The sequence below is a fragment of the Nestor notabilis genome, unplaced genomic scaffold (assembly GCF_000696875.1).
Source record: "Nestor notabilis isolate BGI_N333 unplaced genomic scaffold, ASM69687v1 scaffold23582, whole genome shotgun sequence".
Lineage (NCBI taxonomy): Eukaryota > Metazoa > Chordata > Aves > Psittaciformes > Psittacidae > Nestor > Nestor notabilis.
Window position 1 is genome coordinate 31,872 of NW_009917336.1, and position 12,302 is coordinate 44,173.

The 12,302-nt window shown below is 50.8% G+C and overlaps 1 protein-coding gene across 4 annotated transcripts in view; it reads right to left on the reverse strand.

Moving 5' to 3' along the window:
• The window catches only part of LOC104401569 (muscleblind-like protein 3), a 46,343-nt gene that overhangs the window by 18,156 nt on the left and 15,885 nt on the right, over positions 1-12,302 (reverse strand). For all 4 annotated transcript variants that reach the window (XM_010009180.1, XM_010009179.1, XM_010009178.1 and 1 more), the window contains exon 2: positions 3,148-3,312. In XM_010009180.1, the coding sequence (XP_010007482.1) occupies positions 3,148-3,312 (165 nt within the window). The remainder of the gene's footprint in view (positions 1-3,147; positions 3,313-12,302) is intronic.

Here is a 12,302-nt window from a genome sequence, read left to right on the forward strand (position 1 = left end):
CGTCAGCTCCAGCTAACCCGTCCCTGAGGCAGCTTGAGGCCATTTCCTCTTGTGCCATCCCTTGTTCCGTGGGATCAGAGACCAGCCCCCTCCTGGCTCCATCCTCCTGTCAGGCAGTTGCAGAGAGCGATAAGGTCCCCCCTGAGCCTTCTCTTCTCCAGACTAAACCCCTCAGCTCCTTCAGCCCTTCCTCATCACACTTGTGCTCCAGGCCCTGCACCAGCTCTGGTGCCCTTCTCTAGACCCACTCCAGCAACTCAGTATCTCCCTTGTAAAGATGATGAAGAGCTTGAAATCAAAGAAAGGAGGAATAATGCCCCAGGGCAGCAGCAGAGGCAGCTGCAGGCAGGAGTGGAGACAGGTCTGTCACCACCACTGTGCTGGACCCAACTGCCTGCTCAGAAACAGCTAATAGGCAGCACCACACAAGCCACTGCCCTGCTCCACTGTGTCAGTTTGAAACCTGTGCTGAAGCACCTCCATGGCCAGCTCCAAAGGTCTGTCTCACACTGCTGCACAGGGATAAAGCAGAATGGAGAGGGCAGGAAACAGGCTCAGGGTGCAGCACTTTTGGGGTTGCCTTGCTTTGGTGTGCACCATATCTGAGAAACCAGACAGAGCACTGACCAAAATGCCAGGGCCCAGCTCTACCCACCTTCAACCTGACTTTCACAGAGTCTAACAGAGAGAGACAAAACCAGGAAGCCCAGAGAGCTTCCAGCACAGCTCAACCAGCAGTCAAGGTGAATTTGGACTTCCCAAAGTCAAAACTTTACTGGAGTCTTCCTACTTGGCACCATCCTTGTGGCCTCTTCAAGGTCTCTGGCAGACAAATACAGCATGCTGAGCAAATCCTGTGCCCCGTGCCCTTGGCAGCCTGGTTGGAAAATGCTGGACGAAGCAGTCTATTCAAAACTGCATCTCAGGCACCATTCATGTGACTCTGCACTAATGGTCAGCAGCAACACCAGGGAGCAACCTGAGACCTCAGAGAGATGAGCTCACAGCAGCAACCACCAACTCACACCCTGCAGGCTCTGTGTCGGCACCAGCACACCCGGGACACGGAGCAGCACCTTCAGCAAGCACCACCACCAGGGTGCTGGCTCCTGGGGCAGCAGCATGATGGGCTCTTGCTGGGTGGCTCCGGTGGTGTGAGAAGGTCTGGTGGTGGATGTTTAGGGGCAAGCTCAGAGACACACACGTTCAGTGCCAGCTCGGGAGGGTGGTGACTTGCTGCTGTGGGGTTTAGGTGGTGCTTTGGTTTAATGCCCTTTACAACATCCAAGCATTCAGCTATTGCTTGGTGCTCTTGAGCACACTGTTCCCAAGCTCGCTGTTCCCAATCTTGTCCCTGGCAAGCATCCCAATAAAGCAGGCATCCAGTTGATCAGCTTTCTGATCACATGGGATTTGCTCTGCTGCTGCATCTGATACAATGCTTTCTGCTTTGAAGGCTCTCCCCTGTAGCCAGGAGGAGGCCCCACCCTGCTCATTTAGAGGGGAAAAACCTTCTCAGAGCCTGTTTCCACCAGCAGCATCTTTGGGAATCAAAGGCAGTTGGAAGAGCAACCTCTTGTTTGTCCTGAAAATGGTGTGGAGCCAGTCGGGCAGCAGGAGTCAGACCCAGAGCTGGTTTACCCTGAGCAAAGTGTGGGAAAGCAAGAAGGGAGCAGTCACTGCAGAACAAAGGTTTTACTTCTCTCCTTTGCCCATGTCTCCCTCGTGGCACAATTCAGACACCAGGGACCTTTCTCATCAGATAAGTTACCTCTGCAATGAGAGCACAAACCAGACAAACTGACACATTCAGTCTCAGAGGCAATTTAAAAGGCAGGAGTGTAACTGCAGGAGTGAACTGGACCTGCAAGATTGCAAAATGGGAAGATGGGAATTTTCCAAAGAGGAAATCCCAAGGATGTTTTGAATAGCCACAGCCAAAGAGTGTCCACTCGGAATTCCCCACAGAGGAAAACCCCAAACAGGAAGGGTTTGCTTCTGGAACTGGGCGAGGAAACCAGTGCTACTATATTGTGGGAATTCAGGATTTCTCTCTGATGTGCACGTACTTTGGAACTCCACAAAAAGAGGTGCAAAGATCCCAGCAGATGAGAGCTTAAGCAGCTATTGCTGGGACACCCCTAGGCCAAGCACAGGCTGGTGCACAAGTTGTTACACCTTCAGGCTATTAGTGTCCCCTCAGGACCCAGCCAGAGCTCCTGTAGCACAGCATGAGGAACCTCACCCAACAACTGCACCTCCAGTGCACATTGCCCCGGGAAAGATACTGAGTCCCGACTTTAACTGGAGAACTCCTCGTCAAGCTCTTGGTTAAAAATGTGTAGTTATTTGTGTCAGCAGCAAAGAGCTGCTTCAAGACCTCTGACATTTCTTAAAATACACATCAAAGAAGACTCAAACTCAGCTGACAAATGTCACCCCCCCCAGATACACCAACCAGCAGAGTCAAGCCACCCTCTCCCTGGTGTAACAGGGTTCTCCCGCCTCAAAACCTGTTTTAACTGATAAGCAAAACCAGGGACAGGCAGTGAAGGCTTCTCTGAACTACCTGCTCTACAAACACCCATCTCCCACAGGCTTCCCTCCGGACCTGGAGTATGGAAGTCAGTATAGAACAGCACTGCTGTGAAAAACAAGTGACAAGGCTGTGACATTAGCACAGCTCTCTGCTGGGATGACTGCAGTGAAATGGGTCTCACTCCCACACATAGAAAAAAGTATTAAGGTCTGGGTAAGATTCATCTTCCCCAATTTTAGCTGAGCAGCACAATGCATCTAGTCCAAGGGAGTCAGCTGGCCTCTTGGAAGAACTCCAGCATCCTCACCCCAGTGTAAAACAGATATCCAAAATAGGATCCATTGGAATTGAGCCACTCAGGACTTATGGGATGCATGTGAATTAATTGGTCAAACATCCTTTCCTTCCACCTGATGTCCTGAACCTCACAGCTCCTTAGTAACCAGAGGGAAGGAGCTGTCAGCAAGAAGATGCCATGGCAGCATCAGACGTCCCTCCAGAAGATGCTGCGTGACAACTGCCCAAGCTCAAGCCCAGGGCTGGGGCCTCGTGAGCAAACAGGAAGGAAACATGGAGCAGTGTGACCCCAATTCACTGCTGGAACTCACAATGGGCTGTAGCTGGGCACCTGGAAGCATGAACTGCATCTGCTGAGCGAACATGGCTGCGGCTGTCTTCTGCTGGATCAGGTTGTTGCGGCCGTTTATCTCGAGCTGTGTTTTTAAGTGGGGGGGAGGATGGAGATATTTGCAGTTCTCTCGGGTACACCGGCCCTGGAAAACAGAAGGAAACAACATTTCAGTGCATGTGACACGTGGGGCAGGCACAGAAGTGTAGTTAAGGGTTGTCTGAGTTACTGCACCAACACAGTCATCTGAGCTGAGGCAGTTTGGTGGCTGCTCTTCCTCTTCTGTGATTCTTCTATAGGGCTTAAGGGAAGAACAACATGACTTCTCCAAGCTAAACCCAGAAGCTGGGCTTCCTGATGTTGTTGTTGTAAATCCCCAGTCTAACACAAATACCAATGTTTTCAGAAACTAGTGGCAACAGTTCCAGAAACAACACCCAAAATTTCATTTCTTGTGTGGGTTGTTTCCCTCCCTCCCAACAGCAGACGTGACATCAAGACAGGGAGAAACAAACTGCCTCCAGCACTGCTGCAGCCCCGGCTGCAGTGGGTAACCGCTCTGTAAAGCAGCACCTCTCAGCTTCAACCTGTGTGTAACCATGACGTGCTGAGGCTGCTACTCACAGGAGGGACAACTGAAACAATCCCCCTTTCACCCTTACATTTGTAAAATCCACAGCATGTTGCATCACTGTCACAACAAACATAAGCACTGGGGAGCCAGTGGCTCCTAGAAACCAAAAAACCACGAATGTTACAGATCACCTCAAATCATAGAACCAGAGAATGGTTTGGGTTGGAAAGGACCTTAACATCATCCTGTTCCAACCCCCTGCCATGGACAGGGACACCTGAGGGGTCGTGAATCTACATCACCAGACACTTCCTCACATCTGTGTAAAGTGAGGGTAAAATGGCACCACGCAGCTGGGGGGTGCTCAGACTTTACTACAGGTAAAAAAACCTGCATTAATCTGGGAGGAGAAGGAGACTCAGCAGCACTGGGCAGGTTTGGGTCATTCTCCTCATGGCAGCTTTTCCATCCTCCTCAAGGCAGCTTTTCCAGGTCCCTCTAGAGCCATTTTCCCTTCCCATCCCCTGGGACCCATCAGGACCCAGCACCCGGGCTCAGAGCATCCCTGCAGCATCCCACCTCCACCACTGCTGCAGCGCAGTGCCTTTGCCATGGCCAGGCAGCTGCTCTGTTCTCAGCTCCAGCCTTCAAGGGTTTTACACATTAGCCTTAGAAATCCCTCCTGGCTGAACTTGGCACAAGTGCTTTGGGTTGGGAAAACTCTAATTTCTACTCAATTTGGAATAAATGTGTGTGGATGTTTCTACACTGCAGGAACGGAGAAGATTAAAAAAAGAGCTACTGGGTTTTACAGGCCTTTCTTCAACTGGAAAAGGACTGTTACGCCAACTGAGATTCTGCACGTCACTGACACCAGCCACCCCAGCTTGCTGTGAAGCTTTGTTCTACGTTTTAATCAAGGCAGAGTTTGTTTCATTCCAACAGGGGGTTCTACAAACACGGCGTCTTTATTACCAACAAGAAGCGCCCATAAAGCACGACCCTGATGCTGCAGACAGAGCCGCGAGCAGAAACCACTGCTGCTGGTGGTGGAGTGCTACTGGATTCAGTGAGGAGCTGTGTCTGGAGGAACCGAGCCCTGTGCAGATGCTGCTGCAGAGCATGGCTGTGAAGAGCAGCACAGCTGTTGTCAGCCTTCCAGGGCTCCAGGAAGGCTGAGTCATCCGCATTCAAACCCACACCTTCAGCCCAGCTCCTCCTCACCATCATTGTGATCCTGAGCATCATCAACCACTGTTTCACCAAGGACAGGTTAAAAGCCACAACTGAAGTGGGTTGCTCTCTCCAACACCACAGAAGGTTCTTCATCTCTCAGACAAGGAATTTTAGGAACTGATGATGTGAACGCAAAGTGTTCCCAGTTCAGCTATCCAGCCACAAAACAACTTCCAAGATGTCTCGCTCTGAAGGGAAGGGCACCTCTGGTGTCCTTTGAACTCCAGCACTAGTGGGGGTGATCCCTTCTTCTACACTTCCACCACAACACCCACAGTTCTCAGTACTCCTCAGCAACACGTACTCTCCTCAAGACCAGTTTCAGCTCTGTGCAAGCCGCCAGAAGGACAAAGAACTGCCATTACTCACTTCTCAGTACCAGCTGCAACACAGCAGGGAAACAACAGGGAACGGGTAGCAAATCTGCTGTGTGAATATTGGGATGAGGACAAATAAGGACAACTCCATCTTATACCTGGGTGGCCTAGGATACAATATAGGAACATACAGCAGGAGTCAGGCCCCTAAACTTCAGGTGAGCATCTTCATGCTGAAAGGCACAGTTTTGCTGGCATGACTAGTTGTGGCTCCAGAACATTGAACACTCAGCAGAGAAACAGTCTCAGTTCCTGTGGAGAGACCAAGCAGAGAGTGTGGTACCCAAAAGCACCATCCCCGCACCTGAGTGGGTCTCTGCATGGGCTGGGAAGGAGCACAGTGCTCAGAACCTGACCAGTGCCAGCACACGGTGTGCTGAGCCTGCTGGGACCAGTGCAGCATCCTGCTTTAACTAGAGGAGTTCGGAGCTGCTGGTTGAGCCAACATTGACTCCAGAGAGAGCACGTTCCCACCCTGTCCCGGGTGGCACGTGAACCTGCAGGCAGGGAATCACCACCCAGCAACAGCCTCTGCTGCTGGCCCTGGAAACATGCTAAATATAGCTGTATTCCTAGCTTCTAGCAAAATGGAAGGAGTCTGAAGGACCATATTCGTCAGCTGCTTTGCCAACTACAGCCAGGAGGAAAAAGCATATGGACAGCACCTCCCAAGGCTTGAAACATGGCTATTAAAAATAAATCATTAAAACATTCTATAAGAGTCTCTTCCCCCCCGTCTTCCCACACACTCTCCACCCTTACAGTAGGCTGCTGGCATGTGATTGACTCTGTGGTGCCAACTCCAGTCATGCTGTGATGGCGCATACTGTAAATGGCTGGCATCTGACACCACCTAAAGTGACAGCAGCTTGCAGTGCCACAAAGCCAGCTGCTTCAAGTGCAACACTCATGGCACACACTTCAATCCAGTGGAAAGACCTGCACTACGCTTGGCTGCTTGGTGTCTGCTGGGCTGCACTGTGTCATCTGCACCCCAGCTTGGAGGGATGCGGCTCAGAGCAGGCTGGGTACTGTGCAGGCGGGGTGAGCCTGCCCCCAGCGTGCTGCACAAGTTCTCTTCTTGCTGCCTGCTGAAACGAGCCACCCAGCACACACCCAAGTGCACCAGTACTGCAGTTCCTTGTGGTCCCTTTAATCCTGGACACCAGCAAGAGGTTCCAGAGCAGACATGTTTCTGGTTTCAGTGACTGCACTGTGTGTCCTGTCAATCAGCAGCAACTCTCATGTGCAAAGCTTTAAGCTAATGCTGCTTTTCACACGCTGCAGTAGGCTCGTGCCCCAACTGTGCTGTCTTCTCTGCAGACACTGATGACATGTGCAATGACTGACAGCAAAAAGAATTAGAAGAGACCAGGCAGGAAAGGATTTCCATGTTGTGCACAAAGCCAGGCACCAGCACACAGCTTGCCAACACAACTTCTCCCTGCATGAAGCAGCAGATTTCCACCCCCCAGAGGAGCTCATGGGGAGGCACATTCAGAGATGTGCTGGCTCTGCTTACTCTGCCTGGCGCTCTCTGCTGCCCATCCCCACTCACACAGAGGCCTTCTCCTGGCTGGGATCCTCACTCCTGCATGGCTCTCATATGCAATACACCCTCAGCCACCCTGGTGTCTGCCCAACATGTGGAGGGCAGAGACCAGCTGCAGAACTGCCCACAAGGCAGCAATTGTCATGGACAGCAGAAGCAGAAAGGGGGAGCTCAGGGCTCCATCCTGTGTCTGTGCAGCACAGCTAAGAACAGGTACAGAGCAGCATGTGTTGCTCCATGTTAGCCCTACAGCCATCTGCTCTCTAAGGAAAGAGGGATACTGGGAGGCAGGCTTGGTGTCTGGTAGTCATAGAATGATTTGGGTTGGAAGGGACCCTTAAAGCTCATCTAGTTCCAACCCCCTGCCACGGGCAGGGACACCTTCCACTAGAGCAGGTTGCTCCAAGCCTCTGTGTCCAACCTGGCCTTGAGCACTTAATATTTTTGATGCATACAAAATACATAATGCATGTAATATTTCTGGTTCTCTCTCAACAAGCCTTCCCCAGAAGTACTGCACTCCCAGCACACAGCTCATTCACTCCACCCCAATATTCTGAACCAACTGAACTCAAGCCTTTTCTAGGGAGCATTTTCCCAACCTTCAAGGTTCTCTGCAATGCCCCACCTGGGTCTCTGCACTGTTCCTCCCAGCTCAGAGCTCCCTACTAGTTTAACTCACATACTCTCTCGATTCTATCTTTCAAGTCCTCAGAACTAAACAAACTCAGTCTTGCCAAGCACATCCTTCCAGCCTGCCACTGAACTCGGTTTCCACACCACTATGGGCTGTCACGTAAGAGTTTCTTCTATGCTTTGTTCTCTGTCTTGTTTGGAAACATCGGTGCCATGTGTGCTTGACTCCCAAATCCAGTGCCAGCACTGCATCCTCCCCACCTCTCTGAAATAACCCTCCTCAAAGGTATTCCAGTTCTGCTTTTTTTCTCCCCTCTGGACCCCTGCAGGATGCTGGAGTTGGTGCTCTGCACCCCTCCTGTGCAGCACTCCTACCTGCCATGGGGCATCTGTACGCAGTGCTGGGCACAGGAAGCTGGAGGTCTGAAGCGACTTGGAACAGCAAGAGAACAACCACAACACAGCCATTTGCTGACATTTTTCCAATGAGGTGTAGCATCCCTTACAGAGAGCCCAAAGGCTGCTGTTACAATGTGGATCCTGCTGGGAACAGATCATAGCTGGAAAGAAATAGCAAAGTGTGTCATCTAGTCAGCATTCCCAATGGCAATCAGGCTCAATGGGAAGGGAGGCAATGGAGACTTCCCCTCACACACACAGGTTTCCATTTCAGTGTATGTGGATAGAACTGCTAGAGCTGAGGTTAATCTGGTAGCTTCGAGGTATGGATGATACAGACACTGTGAAATGCAGGTTCTACCTAGGAACAAGTATGGCTCCTGAATGCATAATTTGTTGGAAATAGGATTAAAACAGCCTCTAAAAGGTACAAACCACAGTTTTACAATGTCTCTAAGATGAGCTCTGCCGAACCTCTATGAACTTCCCACCTCTGGGTCCAACGAGGCAGCTCTCGGCCTGCGCAGGCAGATGGGAACTGCTGGAACCACCGGGTGTTGCTCTGGCCAAGCTCAGCTCCCTGCAGCCGCTGGAGAAACCTCTGCAGAGTTCATGCTGTTCTGAACGATGCTCTGAGCTGCCGCAGCAGCGTGTCAGCTCTGACCCAGGCACTGCTCTGGGCAACAGGGACATGTCTCTTGTCAGGGTACAGAGGACAAGAGCCTGACCTGCCTTTATACAGAGCTTCCGTGAAAAAACCCGAGCAGCCACTGCAAGCTCCCAGTGCTCCCAGCACTCCCACAGCAGCCCCAACTTGTCACTGAAACAGCGACTGGATTTCATGGCTTCAATCCATGGTCAAGCCCTTTCTGAGCAAGCCTAGACTTGACTTTGACCTAAAATGAGGGAACCTTGATGTTATAGAATGGTTTGGGTTGAAGGGACCTTCAAAGCTCATCTAGTCCAACTCCCTGCAATGAGCAGGGACATCTTCAACTAGACCAGGTTGCCCAGAACCACATCCAGCCTGGCCTGGAATGTCTTCAGGTTATACATGATTTCAAATGAAAGCAGGTGACTTTTGGCAGCTATAACAAGAATTTGGGGTCCTTTTGAATGAAGAGCTCAAAGCAAAGCTCAGTGGCACGTGGAGTGGAAGCCCCCAGAGCAAACCATCTGCACAGTCCCAGTTATCTCCCTGCAGCAGTGGGGCAGAGACCTGGGAGGCCAACCAGCAGGTAACAAGTAATTGCAGGTGTATGGGCTTTAAAACAAAAGTCATATTCCTCTGCAACCTAAAAACCAGGCAGGTCAAGCACAGGCACTTCAGTCCAGGTAGAGCCTAACTCAACATTCAGTGAGCTAGAAAAATGCAGAAGGAATGGGAAGCAGAGGCCAAAATCCCTGGCTCTAGGACACCAGAGCTGCTCTCCAGCCTCCCTGCCCCACCGTGTGACTGCTCTGCTGGGATGCTCGTGCTCTGAAGGGAGCTGGGAGGAAGGACAGGAGGAAGAGAAACGTCAGCATCATCTCTGCAAATGTGTTCAAGTGCAGAAAGAAGCTGCCCACAGCGAGCTGAGGGACTGCAGAGCCAACACTGCCCTGCTGAGCCAATGCTGCCCTGCTGAGCCAACGCTCACCTGCAGAACCTTCTTCTCTGTCAGCCCGGCCAACCTCTCCACAGACACACACAGGGCTGGAGAGTCTGTGCCCGCCGTGCTGCTGGCTCTGTTCTTGCTGAAGCCCTCTCCTCCATCACAGAACAGGAAAGCACCAAGCACTGTGACACATGGCCACACTGACAGGGCTATGGCCCTATGTATAGCTGCACAGGTCCCCACCAACAGCACTATGAGGAACAGCAGCACTTGGCCCAAGCAGGGGACAGGCACAGCTTCACCAGCATATTTAAAGAGCATCCTGAGCACATAACATTGCTTCCCTCACACCAAGAGACAGTTGTGAGCTGCAAGTGCTGGGAACACACAGCTGCACAGTGTGGATAAATCCTACTGCAGATGCAGGTCCTTTCAAACAATGTGTATAAACCTGCAAAGCCCTTGGACAGGGGTTCTCAAGCTCAGATGCACTTTGCTGGGATTCAGAGAAGCTTATCTAGGACTCTCTTACAATCTGCAGTCTCAAATCCTCTGTCAAGCTTGGTTCTGTTACACAGCTGAAGCCAGAGCAGGAGAGAAAATCAAAGCAGAGACAGCAGAGCTCCTACAGCCTCATCCCCCTTTTTTGGTATCACCTTAACCAGGGACAGTTACTCACAGTTATATTGCCACTAACTTCAAACCACTGCACTGAGCAGGCAAACCCAGCTCCACACACAAAAGATGTCCCTTTAGCACAGAGCTCAAGTATTCAAACAAGTACCATCACCCTGGTATCTATTTCCATGTTAATATGAATGAAAAGCAGGGGGACACACAACCACTGTGCTGCAGCAGCCACGGCGCCAGCCCCAGTTTCCAGTCCCTCCTCACCTGCAATAGGGGAGCCCACAGCTGCAGGTTCTGCTTCTGCCATGTCCTGCTGAGGCTCCCCACGACAGCACAGAGCTCGTGGCTGTGCTCCTGCTTCCATCAGGGTTTCCATCCCAAGCTCTTTGTTAGACTGTGAGGTTCTCAGAGACTCGGAGCAGTGACGGTGTTGGGGAAAAGCCCTGTAGCTCCTTCATTAAGCTTTTACATCTTGACAGCTCTCTGCAGCTCTGTTCTCCTGCCAAGCTCTCTTCATTCAGGCCAGTGGTATGCTCTGCTATGCTCAATGGAAAATGGGGATTGATTTTCACATTCTGGTTAGTCAACACCTTTTGCTTGCTCCAAGCAATGGCCAGTGTTTACCAAGTCCAAGAAATACATGCTAATAGAGTATGGCGCTATCAAAGTATGTTTTTCATGAGCTGTAGAGCCACAGAGCAGAAAAACATGTTTATCTAAGAGATTCCTACTTGCAATGAGCAGCAATCCCATTCCACAAGAGTGGAATAATGACTTCATCGAGCTCTTTGCTTTTGTACCCACTGATCCATTCTGATCAGGCTGCGCTCTGTGAACACCATCAGTCTGTTACCACCATGGGTTTGACATGAGGTTAAACCAGCATAGAAATATCCTCAATTTAGAGCTCTGAACTGATCATTTTCAATGTCTTCCAAGTATTATTCCACTGCTCTCCCAGGTTCAGGAATGTTAAGAGCACAGTAAAATAGGTTTCTTTAATAGAGTAACAAATAGAGCTTCTCTCCAAGTGAAATAAGCTTCAGAGACACCCTTGGGCATGGCGCTGCTCAAGCAGCGGATGCGTAACAGCTCTGAAGGAGGCATCTAGTGCCTGGTAAGGAGCCCACTGCGGAGCATGTCCAGCCCTGGGATCACTGCCTGTAGCAGAGTAGGACATGGGGCAAGGGACATCCTGCAGTGTTAAGACTCCTGTGGGTGAATGTTTCCGCGTGGGGCTGTTTGTGAGTAAAGAAATGGATTCTACCTGGAAGACAGAGGAAAAACCCCAATGCCATGCTGGTGTTTCTGTAAGAAACCACAAAACCCCATGCCAGCCACTGAACCACACTGCACGAGCACGGTATTAAAAACCAAACCCACCACAAAACCCCACAGAAAACTAACAAAATAAAACCTGTCTTATCTTCCACCTTCCATCCCCCCTCACTCCTGGCTCTCCCATTGCTGTCACACCAGCCCAGCTCCTGCAACACCGAGTGGAGTTTCTCCTGTGCCTTAAACTCCTTTTTCATTGCAAATCCCCTAATCCAATTCTACAACTTTCCCTGGCTGACTGAAGCTGCCAAGGTCAGCTGGAAAGTTGCTGCTTCTGCCCCTCCTCTGCCTGCAGTGTGTTGAGTATGGCAACAGCAGCAGGCAAAGCACACGTACACAGGACACAGCAGAGTACACTAAAGCCCAGGAGAATGAATGTTAAAGCACCATGTTCGTGACTACAAACACTGGACGTGTGACACCTCCACAGCCTCACCCCTGGAGTTCACACAAGGCAGGAGTTCAAGCAAACAGGGAAGTGCAGGGACTGAGAACTGAGTGTCCAGCCCAAGCCCTCCCTCCTGCCCTGGGCAGGGCAAACCAGGCTCTGAAAACATCACTCGAAATCGAAATGAAAGTGCAACTAAAAAGCTATTTGAGAACTTGGCAGAATATAACAATTCTGAGGATGAGCCCCAGTTGTTTGTGGTGTTGCTCTGCTCAGAAAGCAGCAGCTTCCTGGGCACAAAGAGATTCCTAGTTTTCAAAAAACAATGAAAAAAACCCTTAAAAAATAAATATTAATTCCATCTGGGCTGACAATCCCGAGAGAATCTTCAGTCTGGAAAAAATAAC